General features: G+C 63.9%; 2 protein-coding genes across 3 annotated transcripts; both read left to right on the top strand.

Annotated features, from left to right (window-relative positions):
• Positions 1-5,825: 5,825 nt before the first annotated feature.
• On the top strand, positions 5,826-6,765 carry WFDC3 (WAP four-disulfide core domain 3). Its single transcript, XM_054173496.1, has 5 exons — positions 5,826-5,862; positions 5,930-6,079; positions 6,166-6,312; positions 6,397-6,510; positions 6,587-6,765. The coding sequence occupies exons 1-5, from the start codon at positions 5,826-5,828 to the stop codon at positions 6,763-6,765; spliced, it is 627 nt and encodes a 208-aa protein (XP_054029471.1).
• Positions 6,766-21,384: 14,619 nt separating this feature from the next.
• On the top strand, positions 21,385-25,453 carry DNTTIP1 (deoxynucleotidyltransferase terminal interacting protein 1). Of its 2 annotated transcripts, XM_054173414.1 has the most exons (13): positions 21,385-21,497; positions 21,574-21,644; positions 21,858-21,954; positions 22,071-22,169; positions 22,267-22,335; positions 22,581-22,637; positions 22,848-22,909; positions 23,366-23,411; positions 23,816-23,874; positions 24,058-24,118; positions 24,489-24,560; positions 24,830-24,885; positions 25,226-25,453. In XM_054173414.1, the coding sequence occupies exons 1-13, from the start codon at positions 21,411-21,413 to the stop codon at positions 25,380-25,382; spliced, it is 993 nt and encodes a 330-aa protein (XP_054029389.1). In that variant the 5' UTR covers positions 21,385-21,410; the 3' UTR covers positions 25,383-25,453. The 2 variants fall into 2 exon arrangements, with proteins under 2 accessions (XP_054029389.1, XP_054029390.1); XM_054173415.1 differs by lacking the exon at positions 24,489-24,560.
• Positions 25,454-25,789: the final 336 nt, after the last annotated feature.

The following is a 25,789-nucleotide window of genomic DNA, read 5'->3' as shown; positions in this document are numbered from 1 at the left end:
CCGCGGTGCTGCGCGGCTCCCTGGGACCCTGCCGGGAGCTCTGTGACACCGATGGTGACTGCCCCGGGAACGCCAAGTGCTGCTCCACCGGCTGCGGCCACATCTGCAAACCACCCGCTGAGGGTAAAGCCCCCCACACCCCCCCAGGCCAGGGCGGGCACCCCCCTTGGCTGCACCCACTTTCCTCTTGGATGCCCGCCCCCACCCCAAGAGGTGATGGCAGCGTGGGGACTCAGCTGCTGTCCCCATGGGGCACTGAGGGGCTGGCTTGCTGCGGGCTCCTCCAGCCCAGGGGGGTGCACTGCTCACAGCAGGAAGCCCCTCACCCTTCCCTCTCTCCACATGTGCCAGTGCGGCCTGGGCTCTGTCCCCCCACGGCTGACGGTGGCCAGGCGGCTGCGTGCCTCTTCCTGTGCCTGCAGGACAGGGACTGTCCCCGCGGCCAGAGGTGCTGCTTGCAGGGCTGTGGCCGGGCGTGCGTCCCCTCACTGCAGGGTAAGAGCCCCCCCAACCCAGCCACCTCCTGGCTCCAGCAGCCCCGGGTACTGTTGCAGGTCTCATCCAGCCTGGATGAGACTGAGGGGCTCCGGAGTGGTTGACGCCAGGATCAACATCCCTCAGGGCAGGAGCATCCCCTCCCTGCGGGCTGACCCTCATCCATCCCCTGCAGGCACAGCCTAGCCCTGGCCAGGAGGGGCTGCACCAGCAGCTGCCACTTCGGGGCACTCCCCACCCTGCTGCCATCACACCCCTTGAGTGAGGACCATCTTGTGCCCATCCCTGCACCGGGCCCTCTGCACCGCCAGCAAGGTGCCACCAGCATCGTTCTGACAGGTCCCTGCAGTACCTCCCAAGCCCCGGCTGCTCCTCGGCTCTGGAACAGAATAAACCAGCCCACGGTCGCCTCCTGCTCTGGGTCACTGTCCCTGTGCTCCGCGGTGCCTTCACAGCAGGTGCCAGTGGCCCCGGAGTGTGTGTAGGCAGGAGCCTGGCAGCCGTCCCTGCAGGCAGCGCCGTCCTGGGGCAGGGAGTGGTTCTCTGATCCATGCCTCCAGCCACCATCACCTGGTAGTGACCATTGCCTGGTGGTGACCATCCCACCGCGGGGGGCAGTGCTGCCGTGATGTCCCCTCGGCAGTCACAGAGTGCAGGAGCCAGTTCCCTCGGATTCCTTGCACCACGGCAGGGCTCATTTGCACCCTGAGGTGTGAACACCTGGCTGGAAGAGCAGTCACGGGCCGGGGGCAGTGAAGCCCCGGGCCAGGGAAGGGGCAGGGAGCAGCAGCCATGTGCCAGGGGCTGTGGCAGGACAGTTTCACTCCCCAGTCCCATCACCATGCTGGGACACCCAGCTGGCCCAAGACTCTTCCCCCGGTGCCGGATTCGGAGCGCTCCTGCGTGCAGCGGCTGAGCCGAGCCACAGGTCCCAGCTGGCACTGTGGTGGCAGTGCCCCCCTGCCTGCTCCCTGTGCCATGCTGGGGCCAGGCCGTGGGGTGTCTCTGTGGCCCCCAACCTAGCGAGATGAGGGGCGAGCAGACCCCAGGAAGGGACCGCAGTGGCCAATGGCAGGGACAGGGCTGTCTGCCACAGGGGGCGGGAGCCACCAGCCCCGGTTGTCCTCCCTGCCCTGCGGGTCACCCTGACCCGATGACGCGGCTCAGCCGCAGATAAGCAGGGTGGCGGTCGGGGCATAGGCGGATTCTGGGAACCGCCCCTCCTCCTGCCCCTCCTGCCCAGGCACAGCCAGCCTGCCACCACTGCCAGCCCAGCTTGAGCTGCCCTGCCACGCCGGGTACCCTTGCCAGAGACCTCAAACCCGGCCCCAGCTCAGCTCCACACACGCAGGACTGCCCTGGCTGCACCATGAGGCTGGGGGTTCTCCTCTTCCTGGGGCTCCTCATCCTCAGGGCAGAGCCAGGCACCGCACCAGAGGAGAAAGGCGGTGAGTACAGGTGGGCAAACCCAGCAGATGCCAGGTGCAGGCACCCTGGGGCCAGCTCCTTGCATCCGGGCCCCCCTATGCCCCTGCCATGTCCCCTTTGTCCCTGCCCAGCACACACCGGTGGGGACCACGTCCCAGCCGGCTGCCCCTCAGACATGCTGCAGTCAGGAGCCCGTTTCCACCCCCTGCACCCCCACCTGCACTCCTTGTCCCCCAAGGCTGTGTGGAGAAGGCAGAAGCAAGGAGGGTGCTGGAGGGGGGCCAGGGCTGCCCGAACCCTCACCCCTGTGGCCTGGCAGCGTCGGGCTCTGCTCCTCGCAGCCCCCACCGCTGCGTGCGGCCCCGACCATGAGGACAGCACAAACCCCAGGGAAGGGGCCCAGGCTGCAGGTGTTGCTTCCTGGGCACAGACCCCGGTGCCAGGTCCCCCCTGCCGTGGGCGCCATGGCAGGGGCAGCGGTGCCCAGCTGGGGCGATGCTCTGCCCGGCCTGGCACAGCGGCCGAGCTCCTCCTTTGTCGTGAGCCGGCAGCTGCTGTTTGCAGGGAAAGCTCCCAGCGGCTCCTCTGTTTGCAGCCCAAACAGCGCAGCGCTGCCAGGGGCCGCCCGGGGCTTGTTTGCAGAAACTGCTGCTCCCACAGCCCCCGGCCGGCAGGCAGAGCTGGGCACAGTGCCAGCTGGAGTGTGCCCACGCCTGCGGCAAAGACAGGGCTGCCACGATCTTCCCAGCACGGTCAAGAAGATGAGCACAGGGTGCCAGGAGGAGGAGGAGGAAGAGGATGATGAGGAGGCAGCGAGGGGTGTGCTGCTGGCACAGAGGATGCACAGGGCAGAAAGATGCCCAGGGATGGATCCTGACCTCCAGTCGGTGCTGGCTCGGTGCTGGCTTCTCCCTGGCAGTGGCAGTGACACTTACTGCCTTGCAAGGGCACGCACAGCCCCGTGCCATGCCACCCTGTGCCATGTAGGTCTCGGTGTGGGGGTACAGCAGCCCTGGGGCTGTGCTGCAGGGGAGTCTTCAGCCCTGCTCTGCCTGGCAGTGCTGGTGTTGCCATCATCTGGGCACTGCCATGGCAGCGAGGGAGGGTTAGTGGGAGCTGGGCCCCTCAGCTGAGGCCCCAAGAGGCTGAGCTCCTGCCAGGACCCTGCCCTCTATGCTGTGCCCCCTGTTCTGGTGTCTGTGCCTTGCAGAGGGGCTCCTCAACTGCTCCCTGAGGGTGAGGAGCTCTGTCTGGCACTGCCCTGACGATGCCATCCCACTGTAGGGCAGGCCCAGAAGCCGGGCAGGTGCCCACGGGACTTCACGCGCTGCCTACGCCTGAAGCCCCCACTCTGTGCCAAGGACTCCAGCTGCCCTGGCTGGCACAAGTGCTGCTTCCAGGACTGCCAGCTCCGCTGCACCCCCCCAGCAGAAGGTACAGCACTGTGGCACATCCACTGGCACCACCTCCTGCCCCATCCCTGTCCCCATCCTTCTGCCATGCCCACTGCCAAGGAGCAGCTCTCTCTGTGCTGCCCACAGCTCCTAGAGTGGGCATGGAGTATGTGGAGGGTCTGGGGTCTGGCAGGAGCTGGCAGAGGAGTCTGGGCAAGGTCAGGTCTCCTGGCACTGCCCTGGGGTGATGCTGGTGCAGCCTCGCCTCTCATCCCTGCTGCCCATTGGCACTGCAGAGAAACCTGGCACTTGCCCAGCAGAAGCCCCCGAGGGTCTCTTCAACCCCTGCTCCTTCCCCTGCCTGGAGGACAGGGACTGCCTGGGTGCCCAGAAGTGCTGCCAGCTGCGCTGTGGCTCTGCCTGCCTGGAGCCACTGCAGGGTAAGGCCTCTGCATGGCACTGGCACAGCCTTGGCTAGCTGTACAGTGCCTCCACGCTCTGGACACCTGCCACCCCCCTGCCACCCTGCTGCCACCACCATGGGGGGCCTGCATGCCATGTGCCCTGCACCAGCTGCTTCTGGACAGGGAAACCCAATGCTGGGATGTGGCTGCTGGATCTGGGCATGTGCCCCAGGGTGGGCAGGGCAGTGGGATGGGCACGCTGCAGCCTCACACTCACTCTGCCCCACCAGACCAGCCCAAACCCAGGGAGTCCCCCACGGTGAAGCCAGGGCAAGCAGGGCCATGCCAGGAGAAGTGCCAAGGGGACAGCAACTGCCCTGATGGAGAGAACTGCTGCAACAGCAGCTGTGGCAGGCAGAGCCTGCTGCCAGCCCCAGCCGGTGAGACAGGAGGGGATGGGCATCGTGGGCAGGGCAGCGGCTCAGGGACCAGGAGTGATGCCATGAGGCCGCAGTCACTCCAGGACACAGAGCCCGGGCACAACAGGGGCCTCCTCACCCCATACTTGCCAGGGGGGGGCTCTGATGGGGCTGGCAAGGCCACCCTTCAGCCAGGCCACCACCCTACCCTCACCTCCTCCCTGCTGGCACTGCCGGCTGCACCCTGCTCTGTGGCACAGGGAGCCCCAGCCCTGCCCCTGCCACCTCACAGCCGCACCACCAGAGGTGCCACCAGGACCAGGACTGTCACCCACCCCAGGTGTGCTGTCACCAGCAGTGCCATCAGGAGTGCCACACACAAAGCCAAGGTGAGGGAGAAGGCAGCTCTGCCCAGCCTGGTCCCCACAGCAGTGCCAGGAGTGCTGCTGGGAGCTGTGGGCATAGGGGCCCCAGTGAGGCAGAAGGGAAGGGCTGTGGCAACCCACCCAAGCTGGGACCCCTGGGAACCTGCACCTTGGCCACCTGGGAGTCCCCAGGGGCAAGCTGTGTCATGCCATAGTCAGGACCCCGTGGCCTGTACAGCTGGGGCAGGAACTGGGCAGTGCCAAGCTGCCTCCTTGGCTGCTGTCCTGGTGAGGGATAGGATGGAGGGCACTGAGCAGAGCTGGGATTGGCAGAGGGGACAGATGTGTCCCGATCCCTGCTGGCATTCCTGGCCCTGCCTGCAGCCTTGAGCTGTTCACCTCCCAGGGACCCCTACAGTCGTGCCAGCCTGGCAGGAGCAGACAAGGTGCCAGAGTGACAGAGACTGCGGCGCTGGGGAGCTGTGCTATGGCGGCTGGTGTGCCAGGCTGCGCGGGACCGGGCACCAAGGTGGGACATGGGCAACAGCCAAACCTTCCAAGCCACTGAGGCAAGGGTGATTCTTCTCCACAGCCCCTGTGCCCCTCGGCAGAGGAGCCTGATGCCAGTCCCATGGTTCCCATGGGAGGAGGTGCTGCAGCATTGCCACGGGGCACAGCCACACCGTGGTCCCTGGAGCACCCAGGTGCTCTTGAGGCCACAGTGCCAAGGGGGCTGTGTGCCCAGCGGGGGTGGTTGGGCTGCAGTGTGAGTCTGTGCAGCCATCCAGGGGGCACCACAGCCACCCCCTGTCATGCCCTGCAGGGAAGGCTGGCTTCTGCCCAGCCCGGCCCGGGCTCTTCCCCAGTTACGACTGCAGAGCCTGGTGCTGGCAGGACACGGAGTGCCCTGGCCAGGAGAAGTGCTGCCAGAGCGGCTGCGACTACCTCTGCCTGCCCCCGGCCCCAGGTGACAGACACTTGTGCCCACACCAGGCAGGGCAGCTGCGGGCAGGCCCCCCCCAGCTCCAGGGGTACAGGTCTGGGTGGGGCAGAGCTGCTGTTGTCCCTGGCACACATAGCCCTGCTGCCTCCTGTCCCTAGAGAAACCTGGGATCTGCCCCTTGGCCGAGGAGGCACTCCCCACCGTGGCACCGTGTGGTACCCCCTGCACTGGGGACTGGCAGTGCCCAGGGGCTGAGAAGTGCTGCAGCAGCAGATGTGGCCGCGTGTGCTTGGCCCCTGAGCGAGGTGAGGAGACAGTCGGGGGGGACAGCAGTGCCACACGCCACCGGGCACGCTGGCAAACCTCGTGGGGAGGTGATGCCACAGGGCAGGTGCTCAGACCCTCAGGGGGAAGGTGCCAGGGTGTGTGCATGTGGCACAGGGGCGTGCCTGCCCCTGCTACCCCTTCCTGCCCCTCTCAGACAAACCTGGTGAGTGCCCGAGGGTGAGGCCGAGGCAGGCGCCGGAGCCGTGCGCGGAGCAGGATTCCTGCGCCCACGACAGGGACTGTCCCCGGCAGGAGAAGTGCTGCTTCTCCGGCTGTGCCCTGCACTGTGCCCGCCCTGCCCGAGGTGAGTGTGGGCAGCCTGGCCACCGGCACGGCAGAGTAGGCACATAGAGTGGGCAACATCCTGGTCTGGATGCCCCCCTCCTGCAGAGCACCCCGGGCAGTGCCCCCGGGCAGAGCCATGCTGGGACCCCTGGCGCAGGCACAGGAGCCAGTGCCTGGATGACAGCGTCTGCGGGCAAGGGGAGAAGTGCTGCCACACCGGCTGTGCCTGGCAGTGCCTGGCCATGCCCACAGGTACCCGAGCAGCCTCTATGGGGGGAGGTTGTCGCTGGCTCCCCGAGGGCAGCTAGGTGACAGCAGGTCACTGTGCCCCTGCAGAGAGCCCGGGCGGGCCGCAGTGCGTGGCAGAGTGCCAGGACGACTCACAGTGCCCCCGCGGTCAGAGGTGCACCGGCACCGGCTGTGGCCGCGTCTGCATGGACATCCCTGGAGGTGAGAGCCAACCAGGCACCCCTGGCACCATGCAGGGCCACCCTGGGCTGCCCACAGCCGGGTGCTTCCCTTTCAGGCAGAGTGGGAGTGTGCCCCATCCCTGGGGAGGCAGGGACGTGCGTGGACCTGTGCAGCTTTGACGAGGAGTGTCCCTGGGGCCAGAAGTGCTGCAGCAACGGCTGTGGCCACGTCTGCATGCCAGCCTCTCTGCCAGGTCAGGCCCTGGCACTGGGCTGCGATCCCCTACCCAGCTGAGCCCAGCGGGGATGGAGCTCAGGGTCCCCTCAGGGGCATCTCGCCTCATAAGGGCATCCCACCCTCCCTCCCTGAGGGCATCACACATCCACCATGCGGGAGCCCCATGCTCAAGGCTGCCAAGGCAGCTGTGCCCATGGGGTCTCATACCCTCCCTGTGCCAGGGACACACCCCTGTTCTTCTTTCCATACCTTCTCCTCTTCCCATGCCAGTGCTGAGCCTGCATGGCCTCAGCTCAGAGCCGCTACACAATGGTCCTCTCCTGCCCACAGAACCTGGCACTGCGGCCGTGCCATGGCCCCGTGCCCAGCGGTGCAGAGACGAGTGCCAGGCCGACTCACAGTGTCCCCGGGGACAGAGGTGCAGCCACGCTGGGTGCAGCCGCATCTGCATGGACAGCCCTGGAGGTGAGCTGTGCCTCGGCCAGGCAGCACCCTGGCACTGCCCTGGAGCCATGAAGTGGCATTTATTGGATGCCCCATGGTGGGTGCTGTGCCCTACAGGCAGAGAGGGAGCGTGCCCTGTCCCCCAGGGCCGTGGGGCGTGCGTGGACCTGTGCAGCCTCGATGCAGAGTGTCCCTGGGGTCACAAGTGCTGCAGCAACGGCTGCGGCCACGTCTGCACACAGGTGCCCCGAGGTAAGGGGACCCAGGGCCCCCAAGCCAGAGCTAGTACCAAGGCTGGCACCAGGGCATATGTGTGTCAAGGGCACAGCCTTCAGCATGCTGCCAGCTCAGTGTCAGCACAGGGCCAAGTCCTGCTGCTGCCCCATCACTCTCCTTCAGGCAGCGATGCGCTTTTGGGCTGCTGGGCAGGTTGAAGCTCTTGCCAGCACTGGCCATGCCCAGCTGCCACTGTGGCTGCCAGTCCCTCACTCCACAGCCTTGGGGTCCCTGAAAGCGTGTCTGTGTCCTCCTTTTCAGATGTGGTGTGACATGAGAGCAGCTCCTCCAGAGCAGGAAGATGCTTTTGCCAGGGGATGTGGGGTGGTGAAGGGTCCCAGCTGGCCGGTGCCCTCCCCACCACCTGCAACAATAAAGGCTGTGCCCAGCCACCTCCATCCTCCCCCAAGTCTTGGCAGCACTGGCCTGTACCGACCAGACCCTGGGACAGAACTTTCTGCACCTGAAGGAGCCCTGGCAATGGAAGGGTCCTGCCAGGGCTGGGGACACTGGGCTCAGGTTGGTGCCGCACGGCCAGCAGACTGGTGCAGGCACAGACTCAGGTCTGGGGCAGGCTGCAGGACAGGCACCAGCCTGGGCATCCTTTGAGGTGGGGGCAGTTCTTCCTTCATCACTTCAGCTCCCAGAGAGGTCACATTGGCAGCTTGAGGGCAGAGCCGGTGCTGGGAGCCCATCCAGAGGCTGTGGGAGCTGCAGGTGGTGGCTGGGGCTGCCAGGGGGTGCTGCCGAAGACACCCAGTGCCAACAGGGAGGGTGGCCCAAAGGGATGGGCACTGCCTGCTCCTGCCCATGCAGGCAGGAAGGACAAGACCCAGACGTGCTCATCCAAGCACCTGTCCTTGTATTGAGGTGTCACAGCCCAGGGGAGGGCCTGGCTTCTCCGTCCAGGCACCACGGCGCAGGAGGGGCAGGTACATGCCCCTGTCCTGGGGCCAGCCAGCATCCCCGGGTGAGCCACAGCCCTGGGCACATCTGCTTCGGGCAGCAGCGCTCATCACCACCAGCCCTGTGGGAAACGGCTCCCTGTGGGCACCGGGGCATGGCCACCAGCGGCAGCAGCTACCCTGGGCGGGGGCCGGGCAGAGACCATTGCGCTCCCCAGGCTGGAGCTATCAAGCACCTGGAAGTGAGAGATGGGGCATCAGGAGCAGGGCCAGGCTGGATACTGCTGGGGCAGGGGCAGCCACCGGCTGCAGCACAGGGCATAGGGCACAGGGCTAGTTACCGACGTGGGAGCACGCCCGGGAGCACTCGCCCTTGGTCTCGAAGTTGTTGAGGTTGCCGCCGCAGCCGCCGTAGATGAACTCCTCACACTGCTGGCTGGAGGCGTTGAAGAAGAAACGGCGGAACAGAGCCTTGCAGCTCCCGCAGACCGAGGGCAGGTAGCAGAAGTCTGAGAGGTGCAAGGGGAACAGCCTGAGACCGGTGATGGGATGGAGACATCGCCAGACTCAGCTCTCCCAGCACCGCCGCCAAACGCTCCCTGCCAGCAGCCAGCTCTGCACCCACTTGTCCCATGCCCCCCTGTGCCAGCAGTCCTGGTTCTCCTCCAGCCCACAGCACAGTGGCCCCAGGATCTAGGGAACCTGGCAAGAGCTCAGGAGCCACCTAGGGACCCCCTTCCCCGTTTGCTCAGCTCACTCCCTCCTCCTGCCACCCCCCACTGCGCTCGCCACGCCGCCAGGAAAAGTCCCTCACCCAGCACCGGCTCCTGGCACGTGTAGCCGCACTTGCTGGGGCAGCACTTGGTGGCACCAGGGCAGCTGCTGTCACCGGTGCAGCGGGAGCAGGAGACGTCCCCGCGGCAGGCACCGCAGCCCTTGTCCAGCGGGTCCTCCACCTCCGCGATGTGGTAGCAGTACCCGGGCTTCACTGCGGGGCACAGAGACCGAGACGCTGGAACGGGCTGCAGAGCCGGGGCCGAGCAGCTCCCCAGCACCCCAGGGCCAGACCCCGATCACCCCCAGTCCTGTGCCCCCACGGACATCCAGCACCACACAGAGTAGTGGGCAGCACCAGGCGTCAGCGCACCCCAAGCATCGCAGGACGTGTCCCGGGCACTCACCTGTCCCTGGCTTCTCTCGTCCAGCCACATGCGAGGCCGGCCCGGGCCGTGCCGAGAGGGGCAGCAGGGCTGCGAGGAAGAGGAGGAGGCGGCCGGGCAGCAGCTCCATGATGGCCTGGGCAGCCGGGTCTGGGTCCGGGCGCGGCGGGCAGGGATTTAAGGTACGCAGGCGGGGCAGAGGGAGCAGGGCTGGTGCCTGAGCCCCAATAATTCCTGCCATGTGGGTAACGAGCCGCACCCAGGCAGGGCCAGGCCGCTCTGGCAGCATCCCTGCCGCAGCCCTCGAGCCGGGGGGACCGGTAGGACGGGACGGCTGCCCTGGCGTGGCTCTCGCCGAGCCTGACCAGGCAGCAGCAGCGTATTCCATGCTGGGCTGGGGGCACCGCCAGCACCCGCAGCCCCTCGAGCCCGCAGTGGGGACGGGCAGGGCATCTTGGCTCCAGACTCCCCATTCCAGGGCATGGAAAGCTGCCGGCTCTGGCACAGACATCACCCAGGGAAGAGTCTGGGGCACTGCACACTGCGGCGCTGCCCTCCTGCCTCTCCCTGCAGTGCCGATCCTCGGGGAAGAGCTGCTTGGGGGTCGTGCCCCTTCTGCCCTTCTCCCCGGCTGACAGCAAGCGTCCCAGGCGGGATGGTCCCACACACAAGGCTAAACCTGTGGGTGCCACCACCCCTGCCCTGGAAGGGAGGTCTGGCAGGACAGGATGCTCCCACCCTTTCCCAACAAGACACCACCAGCCCTGTGCCCCCCACCTCACCACCCTCTGCAGCATGGGCTCACCCACTCCCCTCCTCGGGTGCTGCCATCACAGAGCTGTGCCCTGTGCCCCCACAGCTCCCTGCCCCCAGCAGCAGGCTGGGGGTCCAGCAGCTGCATCAGACCAGTGTGAAGAATATCCCCTGGGCACAGGACACCATTCACAACCTACTCAGCCCCCAGGCAGGGGTCTGGACCCCTGGCAGCACAGGGCTCTCAGTGCTGGGTTGGGCAGCAGCCAGGTCCCCAGCACACGGGAGGGCGTGGGGTGAAACCTGCCAAAAGGAGGGAGAAACAGATTAAGCTGTTTCCATCCAGCAGGATTAATTGTCTTCCTAATTACTGCCATAATTACTGTCCCAAGGGGGAAGCAGAGGGCGAAGAAATCTCCATGGGGAGAGGCCAGGAAAGTCAGAGCCGGGGTGGGGTTTGAGAGGAGGTGCCACGACCCTGGTGGGGGAGCCACAACAGTGGGGAACAGAGGGTCAGGATGGGTGGTGGGAAAGGGACCCCTGTGCCAGGACTGTACTGGTGGCCTCTGTGGCCACTCGGTGGTTCAGCGGCCGCCCTTGGTGCATCTCCCACAACCCTGAGCTGTCCTGGGTATTCCCAGCGGCACCGAAACTCCCAGCCCCGCACCCCAGAGGGGGGCAGGGCCACAGCTCCAAAATCCACCGGGGCTGCATTCTTCCCCCGCTATCTCTCCATGCTATCTCCAACGCCCCGAGATCACCAGGACGACTGCCATGGGCTTCTCGAGCAGCCCCTGCTGTCCTGCACTGGTGGTGAGGCTGCAGCCACACTGGGCAGGCACCAGAGCAGGTGCAGAGCTCATCCTGGGGGTGCTGGGGTTCAGGGCACCGTGAGAGTGAGGGAGGGGCTGTGTTGGGGTTGCACACGACAGAAAACCACAGCCCGTGAGGAGCCCATGCTGGGAGCACTGTGTCAGAAATCCCGTGTCAGTGACCCCTGCCACCACACCCAGCTTTGGTGGCCAGGGACACACAGCTGAGCAGTGGGCACAGCTGCCCAGGCAGAGCCTCCAGCCTGATCTCTCCACCTTGACGGAAATAGAGACCGCGGCAGCCCGGCCCAGCGAGCACCCAGGAATGTGGCACCTCCCAGGGCAGGCACCCAGCAGGGACAGTGACAAAGGCAGAGCTGTGCCACCGGGATGCTGCTGCTGCCCAGACCAGGGTGCATGGGAGGTGAGGCACTGAGGGAGCCGAGGGCAGAGCAAGTCTCTCCAGTCGTGAGTCGTCCTGGCTGGCCCTGCGGAGAGCCTGCTGGCACGCTGGCACTGACGCCAGCCAGAGCTGACACAGGCTGGGCACTGTCCCAGGCACAGGGCCGACCCCTGCAGGGAGCAGGGACACCCCAGAGCACTCCATCCCGCACACGGGGACACACCGACGGGAGAGGGTCCCCAGCAGGCGGTGCGCGGCGCCACCCGGCCAGCCCGGGCTGTGAGTGGGCACTCGCAGAGGCACGCACTCACGGCGTGCTCTGTGCCCACACGTGCCAGAGCCACCAGGGAAGGCTGCTCCCGGAAGGCAGCCGGCAGGGAAAGCCCCGGCAGCGCCGGTGCTGCCGTCCTTGCCACAAGCCGCAGCAGACTCGCCAGCAGCCCCATGTGGCACCGGCACGGCGCAGCCCCAGGAACAGGCAGCAGGCCCCGCGACTGTCCCCGCCGCTGGTGCCACAGGCAGCAGGTGCCCCCAGCACGGGTTTGGGGTCAGCGTTGGGACCTCCAGGGGCTGGCACGGCTGCCAGTGGGCTGCAGGCACACAGTGAGTGTGGGTGGTAGCACAGCCAGACCTGTGTGTCCTGGCGAGGGATGGTGCTGGCAAAGATCCATGCCCAGGGACCGGGTGGAAGCCGGTGCACCGATCCTGCCAGCCCCAGGGAAGGGAGCAAGAGGCAGCTCTGGCATCCAGAGCTCCGGGCACACTCAGGCTCCAGCAAGGACTCAGGACCCAGTGCTATGGCCCTGCAGCACCAGTGCCCAGGCACAGCCCCCACCTCCCTGCACCCAGCACTGGGGCCCATCAGTCCCTGGCCAGTTCTGGCCCCCAGTTGCCACACCAAGGCATGGGCCAGGGTGGGCATCAGCTGTCCAGAAGGTGCAGGGCCAAGGGGCTGGTAGCAGCGTGGGGCTGTGGACCGTGTCTGGTCACAGGACGTCCCTCAGGAGCCAGTGATTGTTCCCAGAGGCAGAACAATGCCCGGAGAGCTGCCAGGGCACCACGGGCCGCTCCGCAGCGCGCGGCCAGGAAGCCACCTCCACCACCTTGGCAGGACCAGACCTGTGCTGGGGTCCCCCAACCCCTTAATGCCACCTGGCCTGGACCTGCCCTCCCCAGTGGGAAGCTGTGCTGAATGCTCTGGTCTTGTGGCACAGCGTGGCACGGCTCTCTCAGAGCTGCACAGAGCCCAGCACCGAGCAGCAGCACCTTGGTGCCTCCCCAGGTGGTTCATCCAGCAGCAGCAGCCGTGGGCAGGAGGGGATGGGGAGGTTCATGCTTGGATGGAGAGTGCCAGGCACTGGGGCACAGACCAGGTCACTGGGACCAGCCTCCAGCCCCAGGAGGATTTAAAGCCCTGCCTGTGCTGGGACAGGCAGCCCCCACTCCGCCTGCCCTGTGCCATGCGCCTGCTGTCACTGCTCCTGCTCCTGGGGTTCTGCTGCCTCTGGGCACGGCTGGTGTCCACAGGTGAGTGTTGGGTGGGCACAATCTGGGCATGGGGAAGGCATGGAGATCTGGCAGGTCTGTGCTGTATGAGGATCTGCAGCTGTGACTAGCAAACCTCTCCAGCAGCTCCCCTGGAAGGGGTGCAGGGGGGCTCAGGAGCCCATGGGTCCCCACTGGAGGGCTGATGACTGCACCCAGGGTGCTTGAAGTGGAGGCTTGGGACAGACCCTTCCCCATCTCTCCTCAGGATTCAGCTGACCCCCACCTGGACCTGCCTGAGCACCCAGAGAGCACAGCCACCCCCCACCAGACAGACGGACAGAGTGACATGGAGGGATCCATCAGCTCGACAAGCTCCTGCCTCCTTGAGCCCACCTCCACCCCAGCACCCTCAGCTCCTGGCTGAGCATGGGGTCTCCATGTCCCCCTACTTCCCAATAAACCCAGTTTGTGATGAATGATGGCTGGCTCCTGCCATGTCTGGCTCCTGGCAAGCCCTTGCCGACCCCCATGAGACCCACCTGGGGGGAGGGTTGGGGTCCCAGGTAGGGGATCTGTCCTGACAGTTGGTGTGTCCCCAGGGATCTGCTGATGAGTCCTGCCCAAACTCCATGGGTCCACCTGGGACTGGGCTTGGTCCTGAAACCAGGAACTCTCCTGGGAGCAAGCACTTTGGAGTAGGATTGTGCCAGGGCTGCCCTGAGCCCTCAGGGGTGAGCTGCGGGTGCCCCTCACATCCTGCATGGGCAGTGGTCCCCAGTTCCTGATCCCTCTGCCAGCATGGCACAGTGGGCACAGCTGAGGCTCCAAGGAACACACAATCTCCCAGCACCCTGGCAAACCAGCAGGTCTTGGGGCTGTGATGTTCAGGGCCTGCATGGCTCCTGACCAAGCCCTGCCAAGGCTGATGGATGCCAGGCAGCCTTGGCCGTGGAGCAACTCACCCCAGGGAGCTGTGGGGGACAGACCCCACAGAGGGGTTTCTCTTGGCCCAGAGAGGGGCAGGTGCCTGGGCAGGGCCATCCCTGTGGCCGTCCCGTGGGGGACAGAGCCACACTGCCAGGCAGAGGGCCCTGCCGAGGACACGCTGTGCAGGGGGACAACTGAGGCAGCCACCAGAGTCTGGCTGTGCCAGGCACTGACCAGGGGCAGCTTGTCACAGCTTGTCATGCCAAGCCAGTGGCCCAGTGTGGGTTTATTAGAGAACAGAAGGTCCTGCCCAGAATGTCATTGGTACCTGGGACCAGCCCTGGCAGGGTGAGGCAGAGGGGCAGGCTGGAAGTGGTTGCCCCTGAGCCCACCCACTGTGGGCTCCCTTCACCCCACGTGCTCCTTTTCACACCCTGCAGCATCGGTCACCAAGCCTCATCGTCGCCATCACCACCACCATCATCGTCGTCACCATCGCCGTAACCATCGCTGCCATCATCATTGTAGCCATCATCATCACCACCATCACTGTTATCACCATCATCATCATCACTGCTGTCATCACCATCGTCGCCATTGCCATCATCACCATCATCGTCATTGCCATCATCATCACCATCGTTGCCATTGCCATCATCATCACCATCATCGTCATTGCCATCATCATCACCATCGTTGCCATTGCCATCATCATCACCATCGTCGCCATCGCCATCATTGTCATCATCATCATCACCACCGTCACCTTGCTCATTTTCCTCCTCCTCATCATCACCATCATCATCATGGTCGTTGTTGTCATCCTCTCCGCTCTCACCCTCATCAGATTCAGGCTTCTCTCCTGCCTCAGGCTTCCCCTCACTCTCTGGCTTCTCCCCTGTCTCTGGCTTCCCTCCACTCTCTGGCTTCTCCCCTAGCACAGGTTTCTCCCCTGTCTCTGGCTTCCCTCCACTCTCTGGCTTCTCCCCTAGCACAGGTTTCTCCCCTGTCTCTGGCTTCCCTCCACTCTCTGGCTTCTCCCCTAGCACAGGTTTCTCCCCTGTCTCTGGCTTCCCTCCACTCTCTGGCTTTCCCCCCAGCACAGGTTTCTCCCCAGCCACCGGCTTCCCTCCAGCCTCCAGCTTGTTCCCAGCCACCGGCTTTCCCCCAGCGTCTGGCTTCTCCCCAGTCCCCGGCTTTGCCAAGCCCTCTGGCTTTCCCCCGGGCTGAGTTTTGCCCCCACACGCTGGCTGTTTCCCTGTGATGGGTCTCTCCCCAGTGCTCGGCCTCCCTGCCAGCTCAGGTTTGTTCCCTGCCACCGGCTGCCCTTTGGTCACCGGCTCCCTCCCCGGCGTGGGCGTCGCAGCAGCCGCGGGTTTAGACGCGGGCAGGCACCGGTCCTTACCCACCCGCACCACACCCAGCTCTGGGGTGACCTTCCTGGGGGGCTGCAGACTGGGCACCGCGCTGGGCTCTTCCTTGGGCAAAGGGCTCTTCCCTGGCACAGTGCATCCGGGCCGTCCTGGCTGCCCCTGCCTGGCATGGGCTGCCCCAGGCGGGCCTGGAAGAGAGCAGAAAGCAGCAGCGTCAGCCTCGGTGTGTGAGCTCTGTGCTGTCCCCCACACCCCTACCCACCAGCACCCTGCAAGGCTCCCACACAGGCAGAGCCCACAGGGATCTGCCCATGATGGCTCAGGGGCTCAGGCTTGGCATCAGAGTGCCAGGGCATTGAGGGCAGGACACATGCAGGAGCTGGGTTTGCCACGGCTCCTTCTTCCCTCTGGTTTTTCCTGGTGGGTTTCCAGGGCTGTGCCTTCCTGCTGCTGCCCTCATGGCCGGGGTGATGCAGTCCCCGGGGTCACAGCTGTGCCTCCCAGCACCAGGCAGTGCCATGGCAAGGCCAGTGCCCAAGGGACTCACCACTGGCAGCAGCAGGGCTGTGGAGGAGCCACCACAAAGCCGCAGCTCACCCAGGCACTCGTGGCTGTCTCTGAACTGGGGCCAACACCCACCCAGGTGCACCAGCTGAGCCAGGAAGGGATGGCACCATGCCACAGACCACCCTGACTCTGTGGCAAGCCTCACATTGCCCAGGCTCATCCCCATCCTGCCCCACCAATGGTTTCTCCAACCTTCACAGGCAGCACCACCAGCTGCCAGCACCCCAAAGGTGCTGGTCCACCACCAGCTCCTGCAGCACCCCAAGTCGTGGGCAGAATGCAGGTGCCTGTGGGTGCAGGAGCTGGATGAGGTTTGGAGAAGAAAGGCAAGAAGACATCTGTGTGGTGGTGTGAGTGCAGGCAGGCAGACACTGTGTGCCACTTAACCACAGGAGCACAGGGTGTTAGGGGTTGGAAAGGACCTCCAGAGATCATCCAGTCCAACCCCCTGCCAGAGCAGGGCCATAGAATCCAGCACAGGTCACACAGGAATGTATCCAGAGCCTGTTCCAGGGCTCTTTGACCCTCACAGGGCAGAAGTTCCTCCTCATGTGGAGGTGGAACCTCCTGTGCTGCAGTTCATATCCATTGCCCCTTGTCCTACCCCAGGGTACAACTGAGCAGAGTCTGTCCCTTCCCTCTTGACCCCCCAGCCCTCAGATATTTATAAGCATCTACTCAATGCCCTCTCAGTCTTCTCCTCCCCAGACTGAACAGCCCCAGGGCTCTCAGCCCCTCCTCACGGGGCAGTGCTCCAGTCCCTTCATCATCCTTGTAGCCCTCTCGAGTAGATCAGGGCAGGGGCACCTCGCTGTGGGTCCACAGGAGGTCGATCCACGCACGCTGCTGTTGTGCTTGGCAGCACAAGGCTGCCCGCGGGCAGGGCCGGCCCCTTGGCACGGCTGCAAGATGGGGACCCACACGCTGGCAAGGGAGGCAGCAGCCCTGCCAGGAGAAGGGGCTCAGGCTCCAAACCCAGGGCAGAAGCAACTCCAATTTCCAGGGATTTGGGAAGCGATGACATGTCTGCTGACACGTTTTCAGCAGCGTGTGGTGGCCCCCAGTGTCCTGTTACAGAGCACCAGCAAAGCTGCATCCTGCTGCACCAGAGCCATTCCTGCCTCTGAGACCAAGCTTTAGGATGAAAACCAAAAGCAAATCTTGGATAAGCCTGGCTGGCAGCCAAGATTATAAAGTTTAAGCAAGAGCTAAGCCTCACGGGGCACAGAGCTCCACAGAAAGATATCAGCAGTACGAGGAGCTAAACAAACCCATCAGTGAACATCATCATCATCACTGGTCTAGTTCAGATCAAAGAACCACACAATCATCTTGGTTGGAAAAGCCCTTTAAGATCATGGAGTCCAATCACTCTCTAGCTCTGCCAGCTCTGGTGCCAAAGCATGGCCCCCAGCATCACCTCTGTGCCTTTAGACATCTCCAGGGATGGGGATCCACAGCCACCTCCCTGGGCAGTCTGTGCCAGGGGTTGAGAACCGTTCCAGGGGAAAAGTTTCTTCTGATGTCCAACCTAAACCTCCCCTGGTGCAACTTGAAGCCATTTCCTTTTGTCCTGTCACTTGTTCCTAGGGAGAAGAGACCAACCCCCACCCATTTCCAAACTCATTTCAGGGAGTCATCGAGACCAAGGAGGTCTCCCCTCAGCCTCCTCTTCTCCAGGCTGAACACCCCTCAGCTGCTCCTCCCCAGCCCTGTTCTCCAGACCCCTCCCCAGCCTTGTTGCCCTTCTCTGGACCTGCTCCAGCCCCTCAGGGTCCCAGCTGGTCACAGGGAGGCTGGACTAGACGACCTTAAAAAGGTCCCTTCCAGCCCAAACCGGCCCATTCGGATTGAAACCCTCCCAAGCCCCTGGCGGGGGTGTTTCCAGCACCCGTACTTGCCTGCCGTGGGTGCTGCCTGCAGCTCTGCCCATAGGGCCAGGAGCCCCAGCAGGAGGAAGCCTCTCGCTCTCATGCTGCCGGAGCAAGTGGCCAGGGCAGCGCCGGGCGGCAATTTAAAGTTCCTCCCCGGGCCGGCGATGGGAGGAAGCAGCTCACAGGTGACTTGGAGGAACCTCCCACGTTTTACTCCAATTCTGTTTTCTAAGGAGCCACTCCAGCTGCCTTTCTCCACCCACAGCCCAGGCAGGAGCAGGATCCACAGCCAGCTGCATGACATGGGGAGGTCAGCACAGCAACAAGGGGGGCAGGATGGGGACAGGGAAGATGGGATGGGGACTGGGGGAGAGGACAGGGACCATTAAGAGGGAAGGGAAATCCCAGCTGCAAGGAGATGAAATCTTCACTGCTGCTCCTGACAGGACCCCCCACTGCCTTGCTGAAGGCTCTGACTGACCCCTCCACGCTGCTGCCCAGCACAAACCATCCTCCCGAGCCCCAGCACACAGGATGCCGTGGTGCCTCCCTGCGATGCCAGGTGGTAAGAGGCAGGGATTGGCACCAGTCCTGTCAGTGCCTTTGGGCACGTCCCCAGCCTAGCCCTGCCACCAGTGCTGTTGGGGCATCTCCCACTTGCTGAGCACTGGTGGCATGGGGGCACATGGGGGAACAGGGCCTCCAGCACCGCTCTGTGCCACAGGATGTGCAAAGCCAAGCAGGAGGAAGGGCAGTGCCAGTCCCAAGCCTTTGCTCCTGGGGCTGCTCTTTTGCATCCCAGATGCTGTTTGCAGATCCCTGCAGCCTGGTTTTGCAGGGCCTCACTTGAAGATCTGACTAAACCCAGGATTTCCTTTGTCTGAGGCCTTCACAGCAGCATCATCCAGCTCCTTCCATGTTACCAATGGGCACTGCCAGGTTTTGGCACCCAAAGGAAGGAGCTCAGAGTCTCCTCAGCCCCCTAATGAAAAGGGATTTCAAGGATAAGATGAGGAGAGCATAGGAATCTGCCTTCAAACCCCAGGTCCAAACTGCCAGCCTTCACTGGAGACCTACATTAAAAGAATGAGAAGTGCTGTCACATCGAGCTCCCAATTCTCTGCACCTGATGTCAGGGTAGAGACTCATTGACTATGTTTGAGCTCACAAAGCAGCACCTTCAGCTGCCTCAGTGCTAACCCATTTAATGAAGCCATTCTCAAGTCACACAGGAGTGTAGTCAGAATATGATTTTGCATTTCCACCCCCCCCCTTCCTATTTCATTACTTCTTCCTGAGTTATACTCAAGCCAAAGTGCAATCAGCATTGTAGAACTTAAGGCCACGTGTGGCCAGGACACAGCAGCACCAGGACAGAGCAAGGTAGATTTGCTGCCTCAAAAGTCAAAGCAGAAATGTGACATGGAGGGAGAGGGGGGAGTGAAGTCAAAAGGTGAGGTCAGAGCCATTTCTGCAGTTCTCAGGCAGTGCATGGCACATGCCACAAGCACCGAGAAGGCCACATCCTGCCCAGAGTGGCCACCAAGCGACAGAGCCACGCAGGGGCTGCAGCTCGGCAGCAGGAAGGTGCGTGGCTCCACGCTGCCCAACCTGTGTGGGAAGAGGGCTTGTGGCAAGAAACACAGGTGGAGCCCTCCCCTCGTGGCCGTGACTCAAGTCAGATGCCATCTCCGCGCCAGCCGCCCGTGTCTGCTGGAGATCCGGTGCTCCACGCCTGGCAGCCCGCGGCTCGACCCGCCGGCCCGGTGCTTATCGCAGGCTGTTAATCATCGCCGAGCAGGGCACCCCGCCGAGCAGCCGGAGCTGCCTCCCTCGCACGCACCCGGAAAGCATCCGGAAAACATCCGGAACGACCTGTGGGGCTGCGGGGCTGCTTCCAACCCCGGGCTGCTGCGGCTGAGAGCTCGCAGCTCCTCCCCTCGGGCGCAGCGCCGCGGTCTCGGCTGTGTGCCTCCAGCGGAGCACAAGCTCTGTTAACAAAAGCAGCTAACGAGGGCCAGGTCTGGCAGCCTCATTGCCCTGCTGCAACAAAGGCCTCGGGGAGATGGACCCCACGGCCCTGTTCCAAGTCCTCTCGCATCCAGGTCTACTCTCATCCCGCAGGGCAGGACGGTGCCTGCATGCCGACCCCCGAGGGACAGCGGGGCTTTGGCCATCGCAGATCAGAAAGAGCCTGGATAACCTCAGCTGTCAAATGGCCCTTTGCCTCTGGCAGGCATCTGCAGGCTGGTGTGTTTGCTACGTGCACCCACTGCACAGGCCCACGGAGAAGTTACCATCAAAAGCCAGGGACTGGAAGAGATTCCAAGCAGTCATCTCTTCAGTTACATGCAGGTGACCACTGGCAGACATTGCTCTGGTCTGCTCTCAAAAAGACATCCCTGTCCCTGCAAAGACAGGGACACTCTGACAGGCATTGAAATCTTCTTGTAACTGGGGAGTTTCTCCAAAGAGCTGATCCAAATCTCACCTGACCCAGCCCAACACCAGCACTTCTTGCCTGCTGTCGGTGGGTGCAGAGAGCTGTCCCTCCTGCAGCACATGCAGGGGCCCTCTCCCCATCCAGCTTCCACAGGTTAGACAGAAGCATCCTCTCCACCTTTCCCCAGGAGTTTCTACAGCCCCAGGTATCTTTCCTCTTCTCTGGACAGCGTCCAGCTTTTGCTGCTAACCGTTTGAAGCAACCATAAGCACACACAAAGCCCAGTGCTGCTGATAATGAACTTGTGGCAACATTGAGGATGACTCCGTCGGCCCCACATCCGCAGGTCAGGTTGGAGCAACAACCTGACCTCACCCCAGGCTGACGCAGTCCCGGCCAAAGCAGCAGGAAGGGGACAAGGGCAGGACCCTCTTCCACCGTGTGAGCTCCTGAGTCACCCAGCCTCTCCCACAGCCAGCTCTGGTCTCCTGCTGCTGAGCACAGCTACTGCCAGGCCGATGGCTATGGTGGGAAAAACACACCAGTCCTGCTGGGGGGACACGGCCATGAATGCTGAGACACTGACAGACCACCCTTCAGAGCTACCAGCCCCCTGCCTGCACCACAGGCCCTGGGCTTGAGCATCCAGCTGGGCTGCAGGGGAGGAACCCTCTTTCCCTTTTGGTGAAGTGCTTCCCCATCTGCACACAGGGCATGAGGACACCGAGCCGGAAAGGACCACTCAAGCACATGTTTCAGTTCCACCGCTGCCCTGGGCAGCCGGGGCCAGGCCTTAGCAACCCTTCCGGGGGAGAAATTGTTCCTCATGGCCAACCTAAAACCTCCACTGGAGCAGCCTGAGGCTGTTTCCTCTCGTCCTGTCACTTGTTTCTTGACTCCAACCTCCTTTCAGGCTGCAGAGAGCGGGCCCCGCACGGTGTGCGTAAGGTGCGGAGCCCGAGACGGAGGCTTAGTCCAAGCCGCGGGGAAACCGTAGGGCGGAGGCTGCGGGGGAAGCAAACGCGGGCGTGTTCCCTCCACAGCAGCCAGGCCTTTGCCTCGGCCAGCGCCGAGAGACCCGGGGAGAAGCGGAGCAGGGTGCGGCGGGGGTGCGGCGGGGCTGCAGCCGCCCCACGCCGCCGCCGCCCCCCGCAGCCCGGCCGGGGCTCGCGGCACCTGCGGCCCGCGCGCGGGCGGTCGCGAGCTGATGACGCGCGCCGCGCCCGGCGCTTCCGGTGGCGAGGGGCGGGAGCGGGGCCGGGAGCGGCGCCGGGGCCATGGGCGCTGCCCGCGATGCCGAGCAGCAGCCGGGGCCGCCGGGCGAAGAGGGCCCGGACGGCGCTGAGGAGCAGCTGGTCAGCACGGTGAGGCGGGCGGCGGGCCGGGCCGGGGGGGCAGCCGCGTAGCGGGCGGGCCGCGGCTGACGCGTGTGTCCCGCAGAGCCCCTGGAACATCATGATCAAGCACCGGCAGGTCCAGCGGCGCGGTCGCCGATCCCAGATGACAACCAGGTACGAGCGGCCCGCGGAGGGACTGGGCCGGGCAGAGGCTGGGTTGCAGCTGGCGTGGGGTGGCGGTGGAAGAGCCCTGGCCGAGGGGACCCGAGTGGAAAGGTGGAACTGGGGAATTGGGCTGAGCCAGACTGGGCACTGGAGCAAAGGGGAGGGTCTGCATTAGACCAGACTGGGGTGGGGGGGTTCCACTCCTGATTTCTCCACCTGCAGCTTCACAGACCCATCCGTGTCCATGGACTTGCTGCGTGCTGTCCTGCAGCCCAGCATCAATGAGGAGATCCGGGGCGTCTTCAACAAGTACATGAAGGTGAGGGGGAGCTGCAGGGCCAGGCCCAGGTGCTGCAGTGTGGCTGCAGAGCTGGGCCTGCCCTGGCACTGCTGGGCCACGCTGGCTCTAACCCTCTCCTGTCACCTGCCCCCCAGTTTTTCCAGAAGGCAGCAATGAACGTGCGTGAGAACGTTGGGGAGGAGGTGGACCCAGAGCAGCTCATCCAGGAGACGTGTCGGAGCTGCCTGGAGCAGGTGAGGTGCTTGTGGGGGGCTGTGCTGCCTTTGCAGAGCTCAGCAGGCAGGTCTCTCTGGACCCAGAGTCAAGTAACCCTTCCTTCTGTCCCTGCAGGCCAAGCTGTTGTTCTCAGATGGCAAAAAGGTTGTTCCCAGGTTGCCCCTCGAGCAGGCAGTGCCAAAGGTAAAGGTTGTTACTGTTCCCAGAGGCTTCAGTGACTGGGAGAAGGAGGGAGAAGGTGGAGTTGCTTTGTTCTCTGCCACCCCTTGTCCGCCAGTGAGCAGCAAGAAGGCAGGGTTGGGGATGTAGGGCAGGACTGGTACCTCCAGGGCAGTCCCAGGCACAGCTGCTGTGTGTGGAGTTGTGTGCTTCTCACTGAGAAGCTGGGGTTGGCACTGCCCTTCTCAGCCACTGTCGCTCCCTTCCAGCGTGCCCGGCAGATGGATGAGGAGCTGAGCCGGCGTGGGAGCCCTGTGCCCAAAAAGGTAGGAGGGTTTGCATGTTTGGGAAGCCTGTGCCCTGTTCCTGGCCATTCCTGCAGCAGAGAAGTGCACAGGGGCTCCTGGGGGGTGCCCACACTCGTGCTGGGCAGCACTGCAGCTCCTGGCAGAGAGCAGTGTCCCTGGGAGGGGAGGGCAGCGTGGGGGTTCTGCCGGCCTGCACGGCACAGTCACCGCAGGATTTCTTCCCTGCAGAGGAAGGGGAGGCCCCCAGGACAGAGCCTGGCGAATGACCGCGGGGTCTCAGGCATGGCAGCGTGAGTATGGGCCCCGAGCTGAAGCCCTTCTTCTGGGAGGGTGGAGGGGAAATGAGGCTGGCTGAATGGATGAGCACAGAAACCCTGCAGTCTGCTTCCTCTCCCACAGAGCAGAGAGAGACAGAGGGAGGCCAGGGGGTGGGCAGGAGGGAATGGTGTTGAGCTGTTCCCTCCAGGAGGTGAAGACATTAAACCAAACAGTTTTAAAGAGGCTTGAATGGGTGAAAAGGTCCAGATGGACCAGTCAGAACGAGTGGTGTGAGATGTTGGTGGGATTTTGACAGCTGGAGAGGAGAATGTGCAGTGAAGATGAGAGTCTGTAGCTGGGGCCATGGGGGGATGGAATGTGTGAACCAAGGCAGCTCTGGAAGAGCTGGGGTTCAATCCCTGATGCTGAGATGATGGCTGTGCTGGACCCACAGGGACTTGTTCTTACTGCATTTTCCTTCTCCTCAGGTGGAAGCTCAAAGTCTCAGAGCCTGTGAGAAGGGATGGACCAAAGGTATTGGCTGGCCAACACTGCTGGGCTCTCCCTCTCCTCCCCTTTGCCCCCACCAGCAGAGCCCTACTGCTGCTGGCACAGAGGGCAGTGCCAAGCTGTGCTGTGCCCTGATGGGTCCTGCAGTGCAGGAGAGGAGCACGAAGAAGAGCAAAGTGCCTGGAGGTCTTTGCCTGCCTCCCCTGGGCACTGTAGCCTGTAGCTCTGTTAGGAGACCTGGGGAGAGCAGTGGTAGCCAGGAGGATCCCACAGGCGTTTCCCATGAGGGAAGCAGCTTAGATGAGCCCAGAGGGAGCTAACTGCCCTCCTCTGTGGAGGTCTGTGGCCAGCTCCCTCCCTCCCAGGCCGGGGATGGTCCCAGCACCGGCTTCACTTCTAATGTTGCCCCTTTTCCAATTGCTCTGTAGTGGGATCCATCCCGACTGACTGAAACCACAACCTTTGTGCTGGGATCTCGAGCAAACAAGTAAGGAGCGGCCCTGCTGCTGGAGGGTGGTGTCTCCAAGGCAGGAGCCCGTAAGACTCTCCCCATCACTTCACTTCTCTGCCTCAAAAGCAGTAGGAAGGGCTTGGGGAGGAGAGGAGGTGTCCACAGACCACCGCAGCCGCTCTCCACCCCCGGGTGACGCCTCCTGTGTTCCTCTTTCAGGGCTCTCGGGATGGGAGGAACAAGAGGGCGGCTCTACATCAAGCATCCCCACCTCTTTAAGGTCAGATGCCACAGCAGGATGTGTCCTCCTTTGGAGTTTCTGGTGGGAATGGGGCGTGTGTGCTTCAGCCAGCTTGTCCTTTTCCTCCCCCACGGCCTCGCTGTCTCAGCCCTGTTATCTCAGAGCACACACAGGGCCTGGCTGTAGCACACTGGAACACGAGTTAGGGGCAGAGCGCAGCCTTCCACGCCGTGGGTTTGGAATCAGGCCCCAAGTCTGGAGAAGCAGCAGGCAGAGCGGAGCCCTGGCTGTGGTGGGCACTGCCCTGGGCACTGTGCTGGAGTGGGGCGCAGTGTCCCAGCTGGAGGGGGTCAGAGCGGGCTGGGATCTGTCCCCTGTGTTCAGCCAGGTCCTTGCTGCTTTATTGCAGTACGCAGCCGACCCGCAGGATAAGCACTGGCTGGCAGAGCAGCAGCACATGAGGGCGACGGGGGGCAAGATGGTGAGTACGGCCAGGCTCCCGGTGCCCACAGCCCGCGGGAAGGAACCCTGCAGACCCACCCCAGGGCCAGGACGGGGGGAAGAGCTGCTGGAGAAGTGGCTGTGGCAGGGAGGATAGGCAGGGCAAGCTGCTTCCTGGGTGCTGCAGAGGGCTGTCTGTCCGTCTGCTGCCCCATGGGATTCGGGCAAGGGTGGGGAACAGCACTTCAGTGCAGGGTGAAGATAGGGAATGGGACACTGCCCTGAAGCATCCATCGCCTTGTGCCACAGGCCTACCTCCTCATCGAAGAGGACATTCGGGATCTGGCCGCCAGTGATGATTACAGGTGAGCACCAAAGCAGAGGTGCAGCTGTGCCAGTGTCTGATGCTCTGGGGGCCTCTGCTCTGTGTCAGCTTCAGGGGGAGGGACAGGCTTCATGGTGAGGGTTTGGCGGCTCAGTACTTGTGGGAGCTTGGTGTTAGTTGGGGTTGGATGTCAGGGTCCATGATGGGTGCCAGAGGTTGAGCTTGGTGCTTGCTGGTGGGGGGTCCACGGTGAGCACCAAGGACCATGGGTGGGTTCCAGAGGTGGGGCTTTAGTCTTGGTGCTGCTTGGGCGTCCATGGTGGATATCAGGGGCCCATGGTGGGGGCCGGGCCCTCCAGCCTCATAGCCCCTCTCCCCAGGGACTCGGTGGACCTGCGGCTGGAGGAGCTGAAGCCCTTTGTGCCGCCGGCCTGGATGACGCAGAAGATGCAGCGGCACATGGAGACGCTTCGCCGCGGGGGGGATGCTCCTCCTGCCGACGGCCCCCCCGAGGCCGCGCCGCCCCCCGAGCCCTAAGCCCCGCCTCCACGCCCCCCGGACTTAATAAAGCAGCTTCGCACCCTTTTCACAGCAGCTGCCGTCTCTGAGGTTACTGTGGGGGACGTGGGGAGGAGAATCTAAGCCTTTAAATGCCCGCGGGCGTGAGGCTCCGCCCCGGGGCGCGGCAGCCAATCGAGGCGTGAGGGGCGCCGCGCCTGGCGGCCAATGGGCGGCTGCTCGCCGTTGCCCTGGCAGCCGCATCCTCAGCGAGTGGCAATTGGCCGGCTCGAACGGAGCTGCGCGCTGATTGGTGGGGCGGCCGCACGTTGGGGAAATTCAAAAGGGTGCGAGCGCGGGGCGGGACTAGACCGGACGGGACGGGGGCGGTGGACCGGAGAGCGACCGGGACCAGGCCGGCGGTAGAGATCCCTGCACCGTAGCTC

This window comes from Dryobates pubescens, chromosome 26 (assembly GCF_014839835.1).
Source record: "Dryobates pubescens isolate bDryPub1 chromosome 26, bDryPub1.pri, whole genome shotgun sequence".
NCBI classification, from domain to species: domain Eukaryota; kingdom Metazoa; phylum Chordata; class Aves; order Piciformes; family Picidae; genus Dryobates; species Dryobates pubescens.
Note: the sequence above shows the minus strand (reverse complement) of the source record. Positions and strands in the feature narration are given on the sequence as shown.